Below are 21,436 nucleotides of genomic sequence, written 5' to 3' on the forward strand. Positions count from 1 at the left end.
CATCTAAACCATTTTTTTAAAATCGTCAGCTTTCGGAGGAAATGCTATTTAGAAATGTGTTATTATTGCATTTAATCGAAAAAAAATGCGCTAACTACAGAAAAATGCCTTAGCAGAAAGTTGTGAAGGGCATTTCCTCCGAAAGCTAACGTTTTTCGAGATGTTTTTAAAAAAAATTTTTAAAAAATTGTTAGTTTTTTTATAAGGATCAACTTTCTAATTTAAAGTGTTATCCTATCTCTTATCGTTTAGAATCTAAATTGACTATGAAAGCAACCCATAGAACTAGATCCAATCTGATGTCAGCACATGAAACACCCAAAACTCTACTCTTATTTTTTGATTGGTTAACTACAAAACGAGCCATTAGTCATTATAAGTTAAAATTACCCACCCTGTATGTTTCCAATTCCAGTTAGCTTCGTTTACCATGAAGTGACTTAATTTCTTAATTAAGCCATTTTTGTTTCGCAGGTAATAATGATTTACAAGTTTTTCTGATTTGTATGTTTGTTTTAAATTAGATAAAATAGGGAAAAATGACGTGCATTTTACACATTGTTCCATAGCATACTAGTTAAAAAATTAAACCTTTATAACTAGTGTGAAAGGTACAAACTGGACAAATTGATCATTTAATAGTGTTATGTATTCAAAAATTTCAATAAACATGTAATAATTATGAGTGTGGGCCAAAATAAAGAAAAAATTAAAAATGCGAATTTTGTCATGAAAATCATTATATGAGTATATAAACTTGTCACTTTGTAGTAGACTGAGTTTAAAATTCAGATTTCGGTTAACTATTTAAAAAATGTGACTCATCACCATGTATGACTGTGCAAAATTTCAAATTGATATTCCTATAAATAACGAAAATATCAAGGTGTGTTTAATTGAAATGCGACACACTGTATATTATAAATTATATTAATTGAATTTATATTAGGTTTTTGGTAGTACATACTATAATACAATAAATAATTTAATATAATAAAAATTATTTTATTATTGGTGTATGACTACAAGTTATATTTATATGTCGTTCATTTTCAAGAGATTAAATTAATTTGTACAAACTTTCTTTATAATAATTAATACCATGGTTTTATAAAATACAAAATTTTTATTAAATTTTATAAAACCATGGTATTTATTTTGTTATATTTATTATAAATAAGTTTTGTATCCATTAATTCAATCTCTTGAGAATAAGCGAAAAATTTTGAGATATAAATAAAACTTGTAGTCATACACCAATAATAAAATTATTTTTAATTATTTATTGTATAAATTATATATTGAATATTCTTGAGTGCTTTCAATTTTCTCTAAAACGTTGTTCAAATTTAGATTTAGTTTGCACTTTGAATATACAGTCAAAAATCGTTTATAACGATAAATCGGTAAATAGAGCGAATTGGCACCGTTCAGGCTTAATCCAAATGTAAATACACAAAGGAAATTCATCGTATCCGCTGATTGATTATTAAACAGAATTGGAAATTGTAACCAAATTTTATAAGCGTGCTTGTTTGAATTTTGGAACAGACCTATAATACTTCAGTGGGCAGGCAACAAAAAATGGAGTTAGGTGGAAATAAATCTGAAACTAATGAAACTTTGGGATCTTGTTCAGAGATGGTTAATTAACATTTTCTGCAAAATTTTTTAAATCGTTAAGTCTCCTACAACTTTGAGTTTTCAAACATGTGTATATGTCCATTTGTTACCAAAATATGGCGCTTAGAAAAAATTCACTTTTCAAAATTCGCTAGATGCCAAAATACGCAGAATCCGACCTTATTTCATCTGTTATACCTGTACGATGAAATGGTGTTGCACATATGGTTCCGGTTGCAAGCACCAGCTTTGAAAATATGAAAATTAAAAATTGCGGACGAACAATTTTTAGCTATAAGCGTCCTTTTACTACCGATAATATAAAACGCGGTTAAAATAAATTTATTTAGAAAATAATATTGTTCTGAGAGTTTTCGAGGTTGGTGAATCTAAATCTGAACTTAAAAATTATGAAAATCCAAACTAAGGAAAATTTAGTTTTATGTCAAATAATCCTATTTTTACCAATAAAAAAAAAAAAAAAAGTCCGATCTCTTTTTAATTCTTAAAAAGCTTTTAGACTAGTCATAAAATTGTAAAAGCTCTCCGTAAGTTTTACAGGCATTTCAATTACTTTTTAATAGCAAATAGTCTTTTCCCCTTATTTCGATCTTGCTGAGTCCGAATCTACTGGTTGCCCAACCGAAATCTCGACCGGAAGTGAGATATTCAAGATGGAATGCGCCCAAAATGTGAAATTACACGTTTTTGAGCATTAGGAACTCGAAAATATACTTAAAAATTATAAGTTAGGATGTGTTAGGCGATCAGTTTTACAAATTTTGACTTTAATACAACATTTGAACTTAACTTTTAGTTCATGTACAAAATGTAAGACAATACTTGGTGAAACAAAAACGAAAGCTAGCAGGATCTTACAGAAAAATTACCGGTGTGTCTCTCCAAAATTGAGACAACTGCCGTTTTAAGGGAGCACACAGTTTTACATACGGCACATTTGCTTTTGCACAACTGCCGTTGTGTTATAAAGGCTCTTCCAGTGATAAATAACAACTGTTGGACAACTTAGTCGTTATTTTAAAAAATACTAACCAATAATTTTTGTAATTGTATTTTCAAGTTCCCCGTGCTCCAAATCGTCAAGAGTCAAGGAAAAAAGGAATTGAGGAAAAAGCGAAGGTCAAAATTTTTTCCTATTTCCCCCCTCCTCTTTTGGCACAGGGTCCTCGAGGCCGGAAACTTGCGAAAATGTTATTTAACCATTCCAAATTTTCATTAACTTCCGACTAATCAGCAACTGAAACTACCTGTCGATTGGCCTATAATACGGTTATTTAAAACGACCAATCATCATTAGAATTAATCGTCTATAAGGACCAGCATACACTGTTTTAAGCATTATTATTTATTAACTTAATTTTGAGTATGAGTATATTAACTTTCCGCATCAATGTGAATTAGTTGCCAGTAATTATTATGATAAAAGGATCTGCTTTGTTGGCTCTTTCACTAAAATCATTCCTAAGAAGGAAAACAAAGCTTTGTCTACTAAAGCAATCTGAAACTCTAAAAGATCTCTAGTACGATCCATTGATATTCTAGTTTATTTTATGACGATCGTTTTCTCCTTTATCCTTAGTGAATGTTTATTTAGTACAAAAAGTCACCAACTCCTCTAGAATTCCAGAGAAATAAAAAGTAAGATACAAAGGTAAACCTTTTACCTCAGGATAAAATGATCCCTCGTTGTTTTAAGTCAACTATTAGAGCTATCTAGTATAATTATCTATAGATGGCTTCCACGTGATCAAATTAAATGTTCAACAAAAACTTATGGCGAAATATAAGCTATTTTGTATTTCGTAGCAAAAATATTTTATTGCTTATGATCTTTGGTAAGACATTTTGGTTGTTTTACTCTTGGCTTCTGTTGACTTTTAATAATATTATAACACATTTTGATAGGCGTAAAATAAAGATCAGATTTATGACGATATTTAAATAAAGGGCCCAATCCACGGGGAAGCGACAAAAATTTGGAGCGGCAACTCTTTAAAATATGATATAGTGTACTCTCGATAATCGAGACTCCATAAAACCAGGGCTATTCAGAAAACTGGGATTGTTTTGAAAAATTCATTCTAATTTGTAATTAAAATGAATCACTGAAAAACATCATTGGAATCTGTGTTTTTAAGCGAAACTGTACATATAATACATGTACCCTGTATACAGGGTGCATTTTTAAGTTGGCATATGCTTGAAACTCAAAAATAACTTTTATCGATAAAAATACTGCTAGCGAAAAATGTTGGGTGTGTGGGCGCACATCTTACGCAGACATTAAACTCCATAAATGATAATCGATAGATGAACACTTTAAATTAGAAAGTTTTAATTGATTTAAAAAAGTTACATTTTGAGTTGCATCCGCAAACCGTACAGTTTAGGCAAAAACGGACTGAAAAGTTTTACCCAAAATAGTTAGTTTGTATCAAAATTCTTATTTTGTATAATTGTTTCAGCAAAATTCGGGCATTCTTCGTGCAAAATTTTTCAATAAATCCAATAAAAGTGATTTTTTCTATAAAGATCATTTAATTTCAAATTGAATGAACAAACGCGCAAAAAGCTAGAATTTTGCTATCAATTACTATCTTAACTATTCGTTTTTTTAATAAAATTCGGTTTTAAAAAAAATGTTTCAAAGTAAAAATGTAAGTGTATTTATAAATAACAACTTTCTAATTTAAAGCGTCCATCTAATGTTTGTCAGTTATGAACTTAAATCGAATTCGATGTCGGTATAAGATATGTCCTTTTGAAACTAATATTTTTCGTTTAAAGAATTTAATTTATTTACCGAGTTTCAAACATATTTCAATTTAAAAAAGAAAGACATCCTGTATATGAAACGAGTGTAAAGGGCGGCAAATATTATTTTTGTCCGGAGCGGATAAATAGATAGATCGGGCCCTGTTTAAATGTGTCGTTACGGGTGAAATGATCCCCTTTATATATGTACGTTAAAATTATCCCTATTTTGAGTGTAAAATTATAATATGTAAAAAGATCCCCCATCATGTGGCGGGTCTTGATTGTGTTGATTTAGATTATTTTACCAGTGATTTTTGGTTCCATAGTGATCGTTGATGCAATGTTAAAGAACAATTAATATTTTATGTGAACAGTTTAGTAAAAAAATGCAATGGGATAATTTTGCCCACCTCTTCTTACAAGGGCAGTAAAATCATTCCTTTTGAGAAATATTGAATAGTAAGAATTTAATCAAAAGAAATTGGCATGCCAATATTACAACACTTGAATAAAATAACCAAAAATATTTCATAATCCAAAATGAATGCCTTAACGAAGTTTACTTCTAAATATTCCCCCAAGAGTATTTGCACCAACTTGATTAATCTCTTCATATTCAAATGGTTGCAATGCTTTCTTACATCGTTCGTACCACTCACTCACATTTGAAAATTTAGAAATGTTAAATCCAACAGCCTAATAACAGAAAATTGTTTATAAAAAAACATCCGTTCCATTTGCAATTTAAAAATTTTTCCAGTTAAAAAATTACCTCAGCAGTTGAAACTGATACGATAATTGTTATATCTGCAATTGTCATACCAAAACCTGCCACCCATTCATAACTCTCAAGTAATTTGTTTAGTGTCTGCAATGCTTCTTCAACTTTAAGCCTTTGGTTTTCATCAGGCTTGGCTCCAGCAAATGCAACAGGAATCTATCAAATTTAGAAAAACTTTTAACAATAATGAGAAAATATTTCGCACATACCTTAATTTTAGACGAAAAAAGTGTAAAATAAATAATTTTTTGCACCTCAACCTATTGGGCGGCGAATTTTTTAAAAAATGTTCTGGAAGGTGCAAAGATCAAAATCTACATCAAACTTAGCGCCGCTAGAAACTTTGGTCATTTCTATTGGCCAAATAACAAGTTTTTGAAAATTTAAAACTTTGAATATATTTAACAAAATGAGCCAGAAATTATACTAGGGGGTTTTCCGAGCCCTAATCACGATTCTCAAGTCGCAATACAGATATATTCCCCTAGCACCGGTCCTGGTTCCGCTGATCCAAAACAAAAATATTCTGTAAATATTCAACAAAATGGATTAAAAAAGTACATGTGAGTAGTTGGGTCGCTGATCACGATAACGAAGTCAAACTGTTGATACTTCCTCCTTCCTGAGGTAATTTGCCCCCCGCTAGCCCAAGATAGCAACACTCAACTTAATGTAAATATTCTACAAAAAGAATCGACCCCAAAAACTTCTGAGTATCTTTTTTGGTCCATTTTGTTGAATATTTACAGAATATTACTATTTTGGGCTAACGGGGTGCGACTTATCCTAGGAGGATGGGGGAAGTATATGAAAATTCTGACTTTGAAATCGTGAACAGAGAACCCAAAAACCCCGACTATACTTTTTTGGCCCATTTTGTTGAATATTTTCAAAGTTTCAAAAATCACCCAAGAAATCGATTCCAATAATTGGCATGTTTGGCCAATAGCAATGACCAAGTTAGATGTAGATTTTAATCTATGCACCTTTCAAAAAGTTAATTTTTTTAAATTGACCCAATGCAGAATGACGTATATTTACAATCTATTATTGTCTCTATTAAGTACTAATCCCAAAAGCGTGCCAGAATAATATTTTTACTGAGAATAAACATAATTTATATAAAAAAAGTTAAGATGCGTTTTTGGATAAGCTATCAATTTTTCTGGTATAAACATTGAAGTGTTAAACAAACCCTTATCACATTAAGAGTTTGAAATGGCGCTAAGCTACACTATTAAAACTTTACTTACTGTTTACTCAAATGATGGAATTCTAGATCATTAACGAGATATTAAACATTTAATATTTCTGTTTACTTACAAAATAATTTACAAGCCTATTGTATAAGGTTCCTATATCGAAGTATAGCCTTTGATCGACCATAAGTCTCTGTTGTGGATCCTTTGGATATAGCGAGTCATTTTCTGCATACATATCCACCAAGTAACTCATTATGGCTCGACTAAATAAGAAAGTGAATATAAATATTATGTATTTGTTTTTCTTAAGTATTAAATAAAAATAGTTATCCAATATAAAAATTAATCAGCTGAATATTTATTCGCCGAAGCGTTTTGAGACGTTTTTAAAAAGACGATTTTTGCATTCGATTTATGTCACATTTTTATAGTTTCGAAAAAATATTTCGAACAAAGTTTGTGTGTTTTATTATAGTAACGAATAACTTTCTAATGTGAAAGTATATATTTCTCATTTATCAGCTATGCACTTAAACAATGTTTTAGATGACCTTCAAAATCAAGTTCGAATTCACCATGTGTAAGTTCCTTTCCAGTGAGACAACTTTTGCTTGTGTCATTTTTCCCAAAAACTCTTTGTTAAGAAATACCCAGTTGGGTCAATAAACAAAGATAGTCTAAATAAATGTTTTTACATAAAAATACTATAATATAATTGAAAGTGTTTAAAAATTTTTATTCTTTGAGTGTAGATAATTTAACATTCTTTTTAAAAAATATATTAAAAATATAAAATAATAATAATGGAATCAATTTTACCTTTCCCAAGCAACAACTCCATTGTCAACAATTGTTGGTATCGTGTGTTCTGGATTTAACTAAAAATACAATTCTTAATCAAATTATAAACCATTTTATTTGATTCAAAACCCACTCAAGAAAGATATTAAACCTTAAAAATCATTGATGGAAAATAACTTTTAATCATAATTTGAAACAAATTATACCAATGTCACCCTCCACAGCATCCCCAAAAATTCAAAATGCTGATATTTTTCTATTCATTAAAAAAGTTGGTACATGCTTACAAATTTTTACAGATAGTCAATAATTACAAAGATATGAACGTGGTAAATTAGCGGTAAAATTACAATTAAGATAAATAGACAACTGCCTTAGGGTCACCCAACAACATCCCTAAATTTTGTTTAGGGTCACCTAGCAACATCCGTAATATTTCTCAAAGTTAATCCATTAAAAATTTTATGGATATTTTGCTCTACTCAATTTGGGAGCTTCCCAGATAGAAAATTGGCTAGGAAGGCAATTCAAAATGAAAAGTTGACGGTGGACTAGTTTTCCAAGCTTTGGTATATCAGCTCCTTCTTGTATAACAGCTTTTACCAAGACTAATAAATTAAAGTCTGGTTTGCTAGAATGTTGGTATTGTTTTGACAACAAAGCTTGGACCAATGTTATCATTTAATGAATATGCAAAACTGGACCAATCTCGGTTTCCAAGCTTGAACGAATACTCAACAATCTCCGACCAGGCTTGAACTAATATCGACTTGAGAAACGCTGATTTAATATTCAATTTTGGATCAGGTCACAGAAAAGTAATTTTCTCAACAAATTATTAGATTTAAAGTAACTGGGTTAAATTAATGGGCTCTATAGCCTAAGTGTGTCCTTCGTGGAGAGCCAATATAACCTAACCTAACGTAACTAGGTTAAGTTATATTGGCTGTCTACGAAGGACACACTTAGGCTAGAGAGCCCATTAGGCTATGGTGATACCATTTATGTGTTTTACCACCTTTTCCGCTGATAATGTCATTTATCAGCCCCTCAATTATTTTGAGAGGCTGACTAAGTATTATTCGACAAGCCTTGTCTTGCAAATCCTTGTTCACAGCCATTAAATTCAGCCTTTGGCCAAGGCTAGTAAACCAAGCCTGTAATTATTAGACTTGGTCGAGGCAAACCAAGACTTGATTTATTCATTATGCTATCCACCTAGCATCGATTACATCGTCAGCATTGGATATCCTTTATGGGTGCCGCAACAGTCGTAAAGTGGAAGATAGTGAACGGTTGGAGAGAAAACAGATTAATTACAATGCTCCTTTGTGTGCTTGCATTTTGAAAGGATACATATAAAACTTATCTATTTAAATTCCAGTCTTTTGGTAGTGTGTAATAATTTTATACAGTATTAAAAATAGTTTGTTAAAATAGATGTACTGAATGGCGACTATGCAATTGGTTTTGTCGATTTTCAAGGTTATTTTGTATCTAAGTTGAAAATTTCAAAAGTAATACTCATTTTTGATATCGAAAATGAATCGAACACAAAGTTTGTAGATCAAAACATGTATATATGACCCGGGGTAACATCATGTATAAAGGTCACGAAAGTTAACTTCAAAGACCTTAAAAAACGACTAAAATCGGCTTCCAGGTATATTTCAAAGTATCGTAGCGTAGAATAATTATCTTAAAAATAATAAATTCCCCTATAAATAAATAGTGAGGGCTTCAAAATGTAACTTGAAATCAACTTTCATCGTTTTTTAAATTCATGTGAAATCTACTCGTTATAATTATCTATACCTTTATTTATTCTGGTTTAAAATCTTTGTTGATTAGGTCGATTTTAAAAATATGGGCCTTCGGTAAAATAGAAAATAAACAATAGCAATATCCTACATTACGTTAGCAATAATTGTTAACTCATATTCTCTCATCTCTAACTATCCTCGCAAATTTCTAAACAGCTCTTAATTCGTAATATAATATTCTTTTTTTCGATTTTCCAGTGTCTAAATTGACTGCGATATGCCATTTTAAAAAAGACTCATCTTGTAAACCGTAATAGAACAAAAGTTTCCAATTTATTTCAAATAAATTTATGAATTATTAAAAAAAATAATCAACTTTTTTTTGAAACTGTTTACCCATCACGGCGCAAATTAGAACAAAACTTTGGTGTCTATTTTCTCCAAAACTATAAAAGATAGGAAGTTGAAAATCTGCAGGTAGCTTCAATTAGTGATCTTGTAAAACATTCTAGAAAATACTTTTTGAAATTTTCGAAATTTTTGAAAGTATTTTCTATACACCCTAACGAGTTAACAGTGATGTTAATAAAAACATATTTCAAACAAAAGTTGTTTATTTTTTGTAAAGAATAACTTTTAAATTTAAACTTTCGTTCTATCTCTAATGGTTTACAAAATAAGTCCTTTTTCATTAGATTGAATAAGCAAAAACTGCATCATTTTAAAATTGGCATATCTCGGTCAATTTTGAAGCAAGAAAGTAGAAAACCCCAAATGTTCAGAATTACTTTAACTAAAACTTTTATTTAAAGTTTTTTTTATTTGATGCATTATTGTTTTTATTGCAATTTGTAAAAAACTCATAAACTGTAATAAACTTTTTTCCTTTTAGATATTTAGTTTCATTGTACCTACTATTAAAGTATAACTTCAAAAAATAAGCTTTCATGTTCTTCGTACAGTAAGCCGATTTCCAAAATTTATTATTTGTTTGCAATAAATGTCTTAATAGTTTGGGAAATAATGTCCAGATAAATTTAACTGCTACTACACTCGTTTGTGGGCGTATATGACATTAGTAATATAGAAATCTTTTAAAAAATTCAAACAGTATAAAACAGTCTGAAATTAGTCTATACACAATAAACAGCAAAATATAGTTATTGAAATAAATACCACGATACTCGAAATAAAATTGTATCTTCTCTCGCCCAATTAGCTATGGTATTAAATATACTAAATACATTTTATGCTTTTATTTTGAATGATTATTGACAGTAGTCTACAGACCGAATATCTTAGAACGATTGTACTGAAAGGCCACATATTTAATGCTTACTGTATGATATTTGATACACAAATAACCGTACTTTAACAAATTCCGCATTCATATGTTCACCTTCTGTTATATTCAATAGTTTTAAATTTAATTTAACACCAACAGCTTTTGCAGTTAACATAACAGCTCTACATGGCGGACTAGGTGGAAAATAATATAAGTCGATCATTGTGGGTATAACTTTTGGTTCTGTTGTACTGCTAAAACACAATTATTACAATCAATTATAAAAAAGTTTAATAATTATCAAACATATTTTTAAGTGTAACTAGACAACGTCGTAATTTGAACAAGTGAAAACAAAACGTTGTTTAACGTTGTTTACGTTTAATTAAAAACACTCCTTCTGTGATGTTATTTGTTTTTTTACTAATAATCTAATGTTTTCTTGCAAAAATATAATAATAAAAAAAAGTGGGAATTGACCAAACCAATGAAATAATATAATAGTTTTTTTTTAATGTTTTTTTCAAAATAATATTCCAATTGAAATCAGTTCATATCCCTTCTTTAGTTAAATATTATTAAATGACATTTACTAATATATACTGATTATCATTGGCTACTGGTTATCGAATGATAGTGAATTTGCCAATTTATCAATTTTTGTCATACCCGTAGCGCCCAAATTAGGGCTCAGATCCAAAATTGGTAAATGACTTTTTCCTTCGTTATGAGCTTATTCTGTAGGCCGACGATCTGCAGTCAATAACAGAACACCGTGTATATTGTTTCTAAGCTAATTTGCGCCCTCAAGGATAAACAGTAATGTTTAGGAAAAAATGTTTCAAACTAAAGTTGTTTATTTTTTATAAAGAACATTTTTTATATTTAAATTTTTGTTCTATCCCTAACGATTTACAACATTTTCCAGTTATCGTGTTCACAGACGGACGGTCAACCGAAAATTGACTAATTAGGTGATTTTATAAACACCTATACCAAAATTTTATTCGTACCATCCATATTTTTAAGCATTAAAAACTTTGGACTAAACTTACTATACCTTGATATATATTATATATTATATACATGGTATAATAATGATCGCATATACAAAAATTTAAAATAAACAATTTTTGTCCATTATCGTCGATCCTTTCATTCCATATATAACACGAGTCCTTACTCCTTTATCCTCTATTATATCTCAAAGTACCCTTTTAACTCCATAACCCTCTATTAATGCCTATTGAGGTCTTCGTTAAGGAAATTAATAAAAGCATCATACCATAAAAAATAATAATAATTTTGACAAAAAGTACAGGTCGCCCTTCAATTTTGTTCATTTCAAGATTAATTCAATAATCTAAAGATTTTAAATGTAAGTAATACAATCTTCCAGTACAAATCTGTAACACTCCTTTCATTCCGTTCCATTCCTGCAAAGTTGGCTTTTCAGTAAACAAAATAGCATGTTTTTCATGTTTATCCACAAAGTTCAAGGTATCCTAACTCAAATCACCATCATAATCGGTTCAGTCGTTTAGTCGTGGAAAAAGGCAAACATACAGAGTTACTTTCGCACTTAAAAAAAACACTGCTCATAATTTCGGGAATCGTATCACGAACTTTCACATGCTGTCTGAATAAACTTTACATTACGAAATATAAATATAGATTAGAAATATTAATTTTTAATGATTATGATTATAGACTTCGTATAGACTCTAACTTAAAAACCTGACAGTCTTTTCTCTCGCTTCATGTATCACACCCACATACAGGCTATCAGACCCCTCGCCTTCTCGTATTATCTCTATGGATTAAAATGTAGCATTTCATGTGTTCAAGTTCTAGACATATAGAGATAGACCCCGCTGGTAATGGAACTATCATGTACGTGAATACGATACCTCGATAAAATGAGAACGCGTTCTATCTGGAGAATCTATCCTTGCCTTTTATGTGAACTTTTCATATACATATAAGTAATATTTATCGTGTTTCGTGTATATCATTATCGTGATTGTTTGTTTTCAGTTGTTATACAATATATATAAAATATATCAAGGTATACTTACGGTAAGTTTAGTCTATGTTTGTAACGCTTACAAATATTGATGGTACCAACCAAATTTTCACCTAAAGAGTCCATTTCCGGTTGTCTGTCTGTCCGTCTGATATCAAGCTGAAATTTGTATAGCTTGCTCAGGACATAAAAAGTGAGGTCAAGTTCGTAAATGGCCCACATAGGTCAATTGGGTTTTGGGGCCGTAGGACCCATCTTGTAAACTGTTGGAGATAGAACAAAAGTTCATTTGTAAAAATTGTTCCTTATAAACAACTTTTGTTTGAAACATCTTTTCCTAAACATTACTGTTACATTTTATTTACCCGTGAGAGCGCAAATTATACAGTATGTATTATATGGGAATTTGAGTTAATTGTGTGTGACATGTATTTATATATGCTTGTCTATCTCTCTTTACTTATATGACGTAAAAAAACAAACGATTGCGTAATCAACACTGTCCTTACATAGTTTTCAACAATTTACTCAGTCAATGGTTTGTTTTCACTTGTCTCATTTTATTTCCAAATGCATGTTAAAAGGTAATATTAACTGCAAAGGTCAATTACAAACATGGAAAGTTTATTTTATATTAAAAAATTAACAAATTAATATAAACTTTCACAAATATATAATTTAAACAAATGTGTGTGCGTTTCATAGCTAGCTAGTGCTGGTATGCGTATTTTACAGTCCAAAATCCAATGTGATAAATGTTTTAATTTGTTAAATGGATCTGGTAGTAAAAAATCTAAGCTGACTCTCCAAAAAAAATTGTAGTAGTCTACAATTTGGATCTGATGGCGTAAAATTTGTAAATGTACAGAAGAAATTCTGAATATAATCGCCGGTTATTCTCGATCGGTTCGAGCAACAAATTTTTCCGTTTTTTTACCATCTCCGTCGATTTTACATTGTCAGTTTTACAGACCTATAAAATAGGCCATTTAGTTATTCTACATGCACGTTATCCATACATTTGAGGTACCAAACAGTTTCGAAAATTTTTAATAATCTTTCCACAATATGGTCAAAATTGCTACCCATTAGTTTCCAGTGACTATTATGTTACTTGGAGCTAGTTGAATGTTTTACTAAAATCATTCTTCTCCGAGGAAAAATGAAACATCAGTTATCCAAAGAAAGACAAGCATTCTTTGGTGTTTTGACTGTCGAACTTAGAGTCACCAAATTAAATTCTAGTGACATTTCTCTTTGGAAGATACTTATTCCAGAGAGATAAAATATACATATCACTTATAGCGATAGCGGATATAATAAACATATTTTTACCGCCCCTTCAATATCATACAACCGATTTTGATTTTAATTCAAGTTTTTTTTTCAAATAATACGCCCTACAAAAATTACTCCCTGGCTCATTGGTCTTAAATCCGCCACAGTGAATTACTTACTTTTGTTGTACAACAGCTACTGTTTCAATGCACTGCCCCAGTTTTACAAATAATTTCCAAATAATAAAATTGGTTTTTCCAATAATATCAATAAATTTAATAATCTATAAATATAATATAAAATCGTTCAAAAATGTCTGAAACAAAAAAAATTCATATTAAAATTCACTAATAGTTAATGTTCATACCGTGCAAAACTTGTTTTCATTGATTTTTCTTTAATTAATTTTCTTAATGTTTTCGGTATTTTTGAGAGACAAAAGTAAGTCAATATAATTCATTACTTTTTTCAAAGGATAAGTATTGTATATGTTTTTCAAGAGCTGCATCTCGAAAACTACCTAACGCACAGAGTTGTAATGAAATAGTAACAAATGCTTTTATTATTAGGCGCCCTTAGTCAGGCACGATTGCTGTATTATTAGCCTGGCGCAATTGCTTGTCAGGCACAAACTTTGGGAGATATTTAGCAGAAACGGAAAGCAGAACGGGAACTCTGGAGCATAAAAGTCTAATTCTCGAAAACGGGAAGGGTCACAATAATAATTTAAAGAGCTTTTTATAAATGCAATTACGAACAAAATGAGCCATGTAAGAGCAAAATCGGTTCATTATCAAAAAACTTAGTTAGTCGACCCTGATTTTAAATTCATTAACTGCACTATTTAAATCATATGTCACCATTTAAATCCCAACCAAATCGACTTTCATTATGATAACTCTTATAATTGAAACTTATATTTAAAATGTTGTAAGTGTCAAAGTTTCTCAAGAACATTTTTTGCAGAGGAAAAATTGTAAATTAAACATTCGTAACTCACTAACGCTCCACAATCTCCCAAGCAGATTGTCGATTTCACCATCCACACATTTGCTAAGTTACCAAGAACAATATTTGCAATGTAGCTCAAATATGTATTCAAAAAAGACACTCAGCTCTTAGGTTATTAAGAAAGGGTGTGTGCAAAGAGAATGATCAATAAATTTTTTAAAATATTTAATCATAAATTTTCGGGCTTAAGATATTAAAATTTTAAAATCTTATGACCGAATATATTTTGAAATGTCAGTTTGTGATTATATACTTGTATCAACTTCTTTCTTTTTTTTTTGTTATAAGAATCTCAAACTATATTCAAAAATTTTAAAATAATGCATTTTTGAATGCATTTGACTTCGAGGTGAGACAAAGTTTTGGTAGCAAGACCACCATATTTTTTGTAACAGTTCACAACAAACTATTTAGTATTTTATCAACCGTAATTTATACCTGTGAATTAATAATAAAGTAAATTTCTGTAAACTAAACTACGTAATTCAGTTCTCTTAGGTTTCCCAAATTTTATCCGAAATTAGAAAAGATTTTTCATTTAGGTAGGTTTCCGATAGGGAATTTAAAGTCATTGTTTTGTTATGATATTAGCTCGAACTTTCTATTTCTTGTAGTTTCGAAGAAAAGCTTTGGAAACTATTTATGTCGGGCGTATGACGTACGCCGTTCAGGGGTTACGAAATTTTATAAGATGCATATACACGTATTTTGAGTGTAATTTAGAAATAATAATAAATATTAGTAAATAAATAATTGATATTACAATTTTCAGGTATTTTAACGAATTATTAAATTTTTATTTAAAATTAATTTTTTTTTTAAATATTGTTTTTAAATTAAACTTAAGAATAAGATAATAAATTTTCCTACCTTTGAAAAATTGCTTTGAGGGTATATCTTACTAACGTATTTAAAAAAGTTTGAAAAAAACGTTTTACCTACCCCAAGATTTCTTAAATCATTCGTGTTCCCAAAACCGAAACTTTAATATAAAACAAATATTTGAAGTAGTAGGGCTTCATTGTATAAATTTTACATATTCCATGAAGTACGCGATACCCCACATTCACGTTTGAAAGGAAATACAGAAAATTAATGCCGGATCAATTTTTATTTCTTTTCAAAGTAAAAGTATTGATAACAATAATGGATCTAGATTAAGTTTCCCGTTTTATAAAGCATTTTTTACATAAAAGAGATTACAAAAAGAGTGGTGTTTTTAAAGCGAGGACCGATTTCATTAATTTGGAGACGATTCTGATAGGGAAAAACAGCTTTAGAAGAGATGACGGTTTAGAAAACCCATTTTTCAAAAACAACATCTATACATAGTATAAAAGAAATATCTGCGTTTGTTTCTTCAGTCCGTCTGTCTGTTTATCTACTAACTCCTTTTAAACTACTCAACGGACTTTGAAACGGTTTTCACCAACATGTAGATAATTTTTTTTAATGGATTTCATGCAGCGATAAAAATAAAAATAATGCTAAAAATGAATTCCTCGACTCCAAAAAACCCCGGATGTGTTTTTGCCTTTTTGGTACAACATCTGAATCATTTTTTGAAAAAACCCTACCCTGATAAATTGGGAGGCTCGAAATTCATTTTAGAGGTATAGTTTCATGGACGAAAATACTCAAAATGATCCAAAGAACACCGTCAGGGGTTATGCAACATTGACTTATTCGATTACCTACAAATTGACCCGCCCTAATACATACAAATACACACACACACATTTTTAGCTTGCTTTCGCGAAGCAAATGCCTTGTGCTTACTTGAGGTTAAACCGATTGCATAATTGATGATGCCTACTTTAGAGTGCGAAAATTTCCTGTATTATGATATATTAATACAAATTTCTCGGAACCAAAAAAACTTTTATTGTATGTTATTATATCTCACGTATTTTGTCCGATTTGATGAAACTTTTAATTTAGTGGCAATTTTCATTTTTTTGAGGTTTATCGAATTTTAGAGGAAAACTGTGCGTCGGACAAAAAAAAGTTAGGAGCTAAAAAATTGATATTTAAGCAAAATACGTTGTTTAAGATTAGTTGCGACCTTTTATCTTTAATTATTCAATTGTCATCAACAAAACAAATTTTTTATATTATTATTATTATATCTCACGTATTTTGCAATTGTTTAAAGAAATTAACCAATAAAAAAATTAACCAAGGGTTTAACGACTTTCTAAGATATTTTTTGAACTTCTTACTTTATTTGAGAACTTCTCACTTTATTTTTAAAAAAATTTTTATTTGACACCCCCGCCCGAAAAATAAACGGCTTAATAACAAAATGACTCAGAAAAGTCGTATCCAAATGAGACATAAGGCAAATAAAAGATAAAAAAAAGACAAATTTTCTGTCCGGTAAAATGCGTCCGGTAGAATCGGAGATCGACCACTATGCGTTTGGTTGTTTATTAATTTATTTTCTTTTGTAAATCTTTCATGGAGTGTGCAAGTAGTGGAGTTTGGTTGCTGTTTGTGGAAGTGGGTGGTAAAAATGTGTAATGAGTATGAGATGCTTCTATCCTTTTCTAACACATTCTACAATCCATATAAGCTCTGGCTTAGTGTGCTAAATGATGTAAGTTGCGTTGTGCGTGAAAATATCGAAATTTTCGACAATTTTTCAGCTTTTTTCCAGAATGTTCTAAAATATTCCAGACCTTCCATGATATTCCAGATTTTCCCAAAATGCTCTAGAGTATACTCGGATATTTTACAATGTTTAAAAGGAACCTAGTTCAGTCGTGCTAGATGAAAATATAGCTGATTTATAAAAAAATTCCTAACAGCGTGATTACAACAGGAAAGGCTAGAAAAAGCGACTAAAAATACAGGGTAAAATGTTCAGGAGCTGAATGTTTGCGCAGTCGCAGGGGTGGGGGTTAAACGGATGAACCAGGGTTTTTTAAGATTTAAGATTTACGGCGTATATACTTCGTAATATCGAAAAAAGTTAAAGAGAAAAGTTTTCGATAATTAAAAAATCTACTACTTTTTTACGTAACATTGTTTGACATTATCTCTACAAAATGATTATGATAAATTTATATAACTTTTAAAATTCGGTGTAAAATACCTTTTCATAATATTATTTATAATTTTTTGAAGTCAGAAAGTAAGTTTTGTCATTAAAGTTCAATAAAATTAATAATAAATTTAAAAAATGTATATTACAACAATGTAACTGTTTTTAATTTTAAATTCACATCTTGAACTGTTATCGGTTGTGTATTAAAAGTGTTGAAGCATAGTAAAGTGCAAATAGGGAACTGATAGCGATACAACAATAGTCAAATCTAATTGTAAATTAGAAAAACTACCACGCACCGAAGGAACTGCAAAGCAATACTCGTTTAGAGCATACCTTCATCTTCAGAAATGGTAGAAAAATCAGAACAATCCGAAAATGATTTCGAGGGACAAATTCAAAATGACGAAGAACTAGATAAAGAAGAAGAAAAAGATGAAGAAGAAGAATTAGAAATAAAAAAGTTAGATACAATTAAAAAATGTTTAATTATATCTAACTTTTAAAAATGAGTAAAAAAAACGAACTGTAGATTATATATATGTATGAAATCCTAAATAAACAAAATTGAATGTTATGTATATTTTTAAAATTTATTATTTATTTTGTTGAACTTTAAGGACAAAACTTACTTTCTGGCTTCAAAATGATATTCATGGTATATAAATACGATATTCATTTCGTAGTATAGAAAAATTGTTAAGAAAAATAATCGATTTTTCAGTTTTTTCAAATTAAACGAAATTTTTTGCTTGAGTAGTATGTTTTTATAATAATTTTGAAGTCATCACGGAAAAAATGAGTTTAGGAAGAGTTGTCTGTAGTAAAAAAAATACATTTTTGAGTGATTTGAAAAATATGCTATTTATATCGAAAATCATAAATTTCTTTAAAATTACTGAACCTAATAAAAAAAAATATAGTTAAGGGCAACATCAATAGCTTTAACCATACCAAAAGACATCAGGTTTGAATTTGTTTTGGCGGAATTAAAAATTTAAAATTAAAAGAAATTGGTTTTTATTTCGTTTTTCTCAAAAATTTTGAGGCTATGTAAAAAAATATTACATACAAAAGTTGCAGACCTTTTAATTGTCGAGAACTTTTCCATTTCCAAAAAATCATGGTTGGCCCCTTTTAACTCCCACCCCTCCGCGACTGCAAACATTCAGCTCCTAAATTTTTTACCCTGTATTTGTAATCACTTACTCTACCCTTTCCCGTTGGAATTACCCTGGTAGGAATTTTTTTTTCAAAAAAGGTAGCTCGCCTACACAAACTATGAAAATGAATGATTGTAGTTGATCCAGAATTTTCTACAATATTCTCAAAATTCTATGAATGATCTAAGAAATTCCATCTTATTATATGGAAACAATGAAATCAATCTAGAATATTCATAATATCGAGAAAACTCTAAAATATATTGAAATGTTCAATATGATTTAAAATAATTTTAGACACTAGACGTTATAATTTTAGTCATGTTCTAGATGGTTTCAAAAATTTCTAAAAAATGATAAAATATATTTAAATGTTTTAAATCATTTAAAACTTTTCTGAAATAAAATAACAGTTCTAAAATTTATTAAAATTTTTAAAATCGGTTAAAAATAACTAATTTCTATTCTGGAATATACATAAAGTAATTCCGTACAGAGTGTCAGCGAAATTTAAATTTTAGAGCAGTTGTGCATTCTAGAAATTTTTGGCTCTAGAAATTTCGATTACTGTCAGTAGATATATACAAGTGAAAACAAACAATTGACTGAGTTAATTGTTGAAATACCATGAATAGTAAGTGTTGATTTCTTTATCACATTACACATACAAACATGTGACACATACATAACTGATAATCAAGTATAGTACATATTATAAAATTTCCGCCTAATTGGCGCTCTCACGGGTAAACAGTGATGTTTACGAAAAAATGTTTCAAATAAAAGTTGTTTAATTTTTGATAAGGAACATTTTTTACATTTGAACTTTTGTTCTATCTCTAAGGGTTAGCAAGATGGGTCCTACGGACCCAAGACCCAATTGACCTATGATGGTCATTTACGAACTTGACCTCACTTTTTACGCCCTGAGTACGCTGTAAAAATTTCAGCTCGATATCTTTTTTCGTTTTTGAGTTATCGTGTCCCCAGACGGACGGACGGACAACCGGAAATGGACTAATTAGGTGATTTTATGAACACCTATGACAAAATTTTTTTCCTAGCATCATTATTTTTAAGCGTTACAAACTTGGGACTCAATATGCTATGTATATTTCATATAAACATGGTATAATAAGCGGCGGTCAACTTGTGCGATATATTTAACTAGCTTCGTTGCTAGTTATAAAATAAAATCTTTTTGTTTACCCTAATTATATTTCTTGTAGGACCATATCACTTTGATTATTTAATTAAATTTTAAATTTTAAATATTAATATATTTGTTATTTTACAAAAGTATCCTGTATCCGATATTTAAAACCAAATAAATATAACACTTTGTAATACTTAACTGTTGATCGGAAAGTAATGATTATGGTGGAAAAATATTTTTCTGCATTATTTTTATAACATAAATATATGTAATTAATCACTATGATTAGTTTTATTTTTTATCAAGGTAATAAAGCTCTGTATATTCAACCCTTCTTCTGTTAAAATAAGAAATGCCAAGCTTGACGATAGTACTGGTCAAACCAGCCTTGTTATTTCAATCCGTTCCCAAGCCTTCACCAAATCTAATGAATGTAAGTTTTGATTTGTGAGTCTCGACCAAGGCTTATAACCATATAATAAATCAAGTTTTAGTTTGCCATTCCATACCCAAAGTTAACTAAACATTAAAACTAAGTTTGTTATTAACTCATATTTATGTTATAACTTCTATTCCCGTTTATGCAACAAATGATAAATAGAAGTTATTGTTCTCGAGTCAGAAAAAAAATTTTAATCCCCTTCACATTTGGGGATATTATGTTTCAGAGTAGCTATCCTGATTATCCATATAGGTACAGAACCAAAATATAAGAGTAAATTTTTTTAACACAAAATTTTACCAAACTTTAAACCGAAATAGCTCGCTTGAATAGTAGTACTTTCTTGTTTTGGAATCTTTTGCTACAAAATCATCCTTGCCACTTTGCATGGAGGATTGAAAGGGTCAGAAATGTTATTCCTAAATTTTATATGAAGTTAAGAAGCGTAGCAAAATTTTATAAATTATTTTACTTAGTTAACATCACTCGAAAGCTTGTTTATTACAGTCTTCTCTCTCATTCATCATGTCGCATCCATTTACCACCAGCAGATCCCTCGCGCTCTCTATTAGTCTAGTTAACATCCACGATTTTTTCTAACTTTTTTGTATATTCTCCGAAAATTACGAAATAGGTGTCATTCGATTTGTAACTTTATGTAGAAAGTTTACTGAAAAAAATGAAATGGCGCTAAAAAAAATTGCAAAAGTTATAAACAATTAAGTGAAAAATAAAATTGAGGGTTCAGTTTTTTTTGAATAACTCAAAAAATATTGAAAATTTTCGAAATCTGAAAAAAGATCCAAAAAGATGAAGAAATTTCCTAAAATAAAGTTTCTGCTGCCGAAATTGTATCTTTAATATTTATAATTTTTACAGAGCCTTGAAAATAGCGCAAAATATGACAAGTTTGGCTCTCGCGCGCGTTCTGTCTTTGAGACCTACTAACAAAAAAAATTATTTAAACATATAAAATATGAATATTAATAAATAAAAAAATTAATGTATTTTTGAGATACATGAATAAACAATAATCTGTGATTGAAAATTTTTTTTCCTAATTTTTGCATTAGTTATG

The 21,436-nt window shown here is 29.6% G+C and overlaps 1 protein-coding gene across 2 annotated transcripts; it reads right to left on the minus strand.

Moving 5' to 3' along the window:
* Positions 1–4,452: 4,452 nt before the first annotated feature.
* Positions 4,453–19,985, minus strand: LOC123302393 (glutathione S-transferase D7-like). Of its 2 annotated transcripts, none has more exons than XM_044885315.1 (7): positions 19,970–19,985; positions 13,717–13,853; positions 10,319–10,484; positions 7,204–7,262; positions 6,506–6,647; positions 5,174–5,338; positions 4,453–5,097 (listed from the first exon to the last, which is right to left on the minus strand). In XM_044885315.1, the coding sequence occupies exons 3-7, from the start codon at positions 10,454–10,456 to the stop codon at positions 4,951–4,953; spliced, it is 651 nt and encodes a 216-aa protein (XP_044741250.1). In that variant the 5' UTR covers positions 10,457–10,484; positions 13,717–13,853; positions 19,970–19,985; the 3' UTR covers positions 4,453–4,950. The 2 variants fall into 2 exon arrangements, with proteins under 2 accessions (XP_044741250.1, XP_044741249.1); XM_044885314.1 differs by having other exon boundaries at positions 10,319–10,487.
* Between the last annotated feature and the right edge of the window lie 1,451 nt (positions 19,986–21,436).

This window comes from Chrysoperla carnea, chromosome X (genome assembly GCF_905475395.1).
Source record: "Chrysoperla carnea chromosome X, inChrCarn1.1, whole genome shotgun sequence".
NCBI lineage: Eukaryota > Metazoa > Arthropoda > Insecta > Neuroptera > Chrysopidae > Chrysoperla > Chrysoperla carnea.